Source organism: Colias croceus, chromosome 14, assembly GCF_905220415.1.
Source record: "Colias croceus chromosome 14, ilColCroc2.1".
Lineage (NCBI taxonomy): Eukaryota > Metazoa > Arthropoda > Insecta > Lepidoptera > Pieridae > Colias > Colias croceus.
The window spans coordinates 3,958,095-3,961,083 of NC_059550.1; the positions used below are offsets into that span (position 1 = coordinate 3,958,095).

At 30.4% G+C, this 2,989-nt stretch overlaps 1 protein-coding gene across 1 annotated transcript; it reads right to left on the reverse strand.

The window, feature by feature from the left end:
* Positions 1 to 245: 245 nt before the first annotated feature.
* On the reverse strand, positions 246 to 2,700 carry LOC123697198 (telomerase Cajal body protein 1 homolog). The gene is made up of 5 exons (XM_045643621.1): positions 2,194 to 2,700; positions 1,793 to 1,981; positions 1,377 to 1,540; positions 894 to 1,180; positions 246 to 551 (listed from the first exon to the last, which is right to left on the reverse strand). Exons 1-5 carry the CDS (start codon positions 2,628 to 2,630, stop codon positions 318 to 320), a joined length of 1,311 nt encoding a protein of 436 aa, XP_045499577.1. The 5' UTR covers positions 2,631 to 2,700; the 3' UTR covers positions 246 to 317.
* Between the last annotated feature and the right edge of the window lie 289 nt (positions 2,701 to 2,989).

Here is a 2,989-nt window from a genome sequence, read left to right on the forward strand (position 1 = left end):
ATTATACCAACGGTCTCTGTAAAGTACACACAGGTTTAGACTTTAGGCTTTATAAAATGAAGGAAGATCGAAGATTTAAACAATTTATAAGTTGGATCCTTAATAAACATTATTTTCACTATTTATTATGAATAACAATATAAATATGTATGTGTATGTTTTCCCTACTATTATTATTTATTATTGCACTACCCATGCAATACGATAAATTGAGCTTTGAGGACTTAAAATAAATAAATCTCGTAAAAAATATGTATTTACAATTTATTACACATGTATAACAATTTACAATGAATTGTATAACAATTCACAATTATTCACGTCAAATCAGGCACATCACCTATCCACCAAAACACTAAACTGTTCTCTGCGTCTTTAGAATATTTAATGTCGCTGAAACTTTCTTCGTTACACATTTTGTCTTCATTGTTTAATTCTTTATTTATTGCACTAAGAGGGTCTATAAAATGATATTGTCCAGATCCAGTAGCTAGTATGGGTCTGCATGGATGTATTGATATACTATTACAGCAGTCTTTATGTAGAGGAAACTGTAAAGATAAATATACAAAGGTTATATTTTACAGAAGAAAAATATGGGATATATTTTTAATTGGATTTTACACTTGTATTACCAAAAATGTACTTTTTATTTTGATTGAATAAAAACAATGTAAACTGATGTAGTTGTATTTTATTTTAACTTTGAAACTGTTTTTACTTATTTGAATTATTTCTAGTAAAGTAGTAAGTATCATACAAAAATAATGTGTTTTGGACAATCCCAAAGAAAGCATTACTTATTACCTTTCCACCCATTCTAAGTGAATCTTTGTAGTTGTTTTAAGGAACGAAATTTTTAAGAATGTAGTAAAGAAAATATTTATACTCACTCTATAAGAAACATTATCCGTATCGTCCATAGCATCTAATTCATCTTTCCAGTTAATTTTATTCAAATCCCATACTTTGACACTCCCGTCGCTACCACCAGTAACTAAATACTTCCCACATGGTGATATATCGAAGTATATCCTCTGATTTGTGTCTACTGCTCTACTCAGTATGTTTAAAGGCCTTCTATAATAGCGAATGTCCCATACTAACAATCTGTGGTCTTTTCTTGCACCAGATACCAGTCGTAAACCGTCACTTGTAAACTTCATGTGTGTTACTCCACCTAAAACAGATTTTTCGTATTGTTATTACATCACTACATCTCAGTAGCAATCACATTTCTTACAGAAAAAATTAGAAATACACAGTCTTTAATTAAGACAATGAATGATATAGAATTTTAAATGATAATTGTATCTAAATTTTTAAGTTTTTACTATTTTAGTGTCAGTTTTTGTTTAAATTTCGTATACGTATACCTGAATGGCCATGCATTTTTCCAATGCTCTTATATGTACCCGTTTCACTGATGTTATAAAGAGAAATACTTGTGTTCCAAGAGCCTACAGCTAATAAATTACTATTTGTAGTAAAACATGAAGCTGGAGAATTTATTTTGTGTTCACAAAATTCTCTACCAGGTCTGAAAAACAGAAGGAAAATATTTTAACTTCAATTTAAATGAATCCACTATACCTACTCACATTATAGTATATTCTAAAGAAAGATACCCTTTTCCCTACTTTATACCTATGAGGTTTATTGCCTTAATAACTCTTGATTTCAATCAAGCTAGCTTATAGCTAAGGTATGTACATTACTTTTTATACTACTAATAAAAAATCAAATTTACCTACCTTACAAAATACAGGTATAAAATTCAAAATTAACAAACCTTTCAACATCAAAAGTCCTCAACACTTTCTTATAGCCAGCTACTATTCTAGAACCATCATCTATAAATGTGCATGATATAGCTGGTTCCATCTCATCCACAGCATTGAAGCCTCTGTATGAACATCGGAGCGATCCATCAAATGCATCCCACATTTGTACTGGTGCATTTTGCTTTGTTGTTATCCAACTGTAAATAGTTTAATCAAATAAAGGTACAAATTGGTAATGTATAAAACCAGCTTATAGACAATTAAATAATATTATGTATGATTTTAATAGATAATCAAAATTTTTATAGCTGAATACTTATAAAGAAATAAATATAAAGAAAACTTGATTTTCATTGCTCATTTAATGTTTTTTTAACTGCTTTAAATTGATAAATAAAACGTTCCTTACCAACAGCTTTCAGGGACACTACTATTCATTCCAGGATACCAACAAAAGTCATATACCAAACCAGCTTCCTTTATATGAATAACTGGTTCTAAAACGTCTATAGTTCTATTAGCAGTAACATCACCACTGTAAAGATCACGAGGCAGTTCCATAACATGCACTCCGTCATTGTTAACCACACACAAGCAACACGTTCCGTCTGGTGACCATTTACAACCCCTTAGATAAGGTTGTATATCATGTGTAACTTTAGGTGACCGGGACCACGATGCACTACATAATTCTACCAGTGTTTTGCTCGTGAACAATGCCGGGTATGTAAATAAACTTTCGGAACTGTATTCAATGTTTTCTGTATTGGTGGTGCTCAATATAATAGATTTTTCTGATGGATCTTCAATACACATTTCTTCAGTATTGTTGCAATTTTCAATCATTTTTCATCGATAGTTACTTTATAAAAAAATCTACAACGATAAATATTTGACCCAGCTTTCGACCACAGGATTCAACCACGTCCGTCAAAGTGACGTCTGTCACTAAAACGTTCGAGAATACGGGAGTCGCGTTCAGTTTAGTGAAACTAACTTACCGCAAGCACAGAAATGTGTCGAATATATTTTAATGCTTTAATAACTTTATTATGAAATAAATTCTCTTAAGGACGCATTTTAATTACGGTTTCCAACAGTTAAATTAAAGGTAATCGGAAAACTATCTCTATAATTATTTAAATAAATAAACAATATTATATACAAATTACTACCTACGTAGGTGTTACATATTATTTTAAATC

What these genes read in the sequence shown, in the direction of transcription:
- LOC123697198 (XM_045643621.1), bottom strand. Translation starts at nt 2,630, where the DNA reads ATGATTGAAAATTGCAACAATACTGAAGAAATGTGTATTGAAGATCCA. An exon ending in AAAAATGCATGGCCATTCAG is followed by an intron (nt 1,181 to 1,376) that starts GTATACGTATAC and finishes AATCTGTTTTAG; the next exon opens with GTGGAGTAACACACATGAAG. An exon ending in CGGATAATGTTTCTTATAGA is followed by an intron (nt 552 to 893) that starts GTGAGTATAAAT and finishes TTATCTTTACAG; the next exon opens with TTTCCTCTACATAAAGACTG.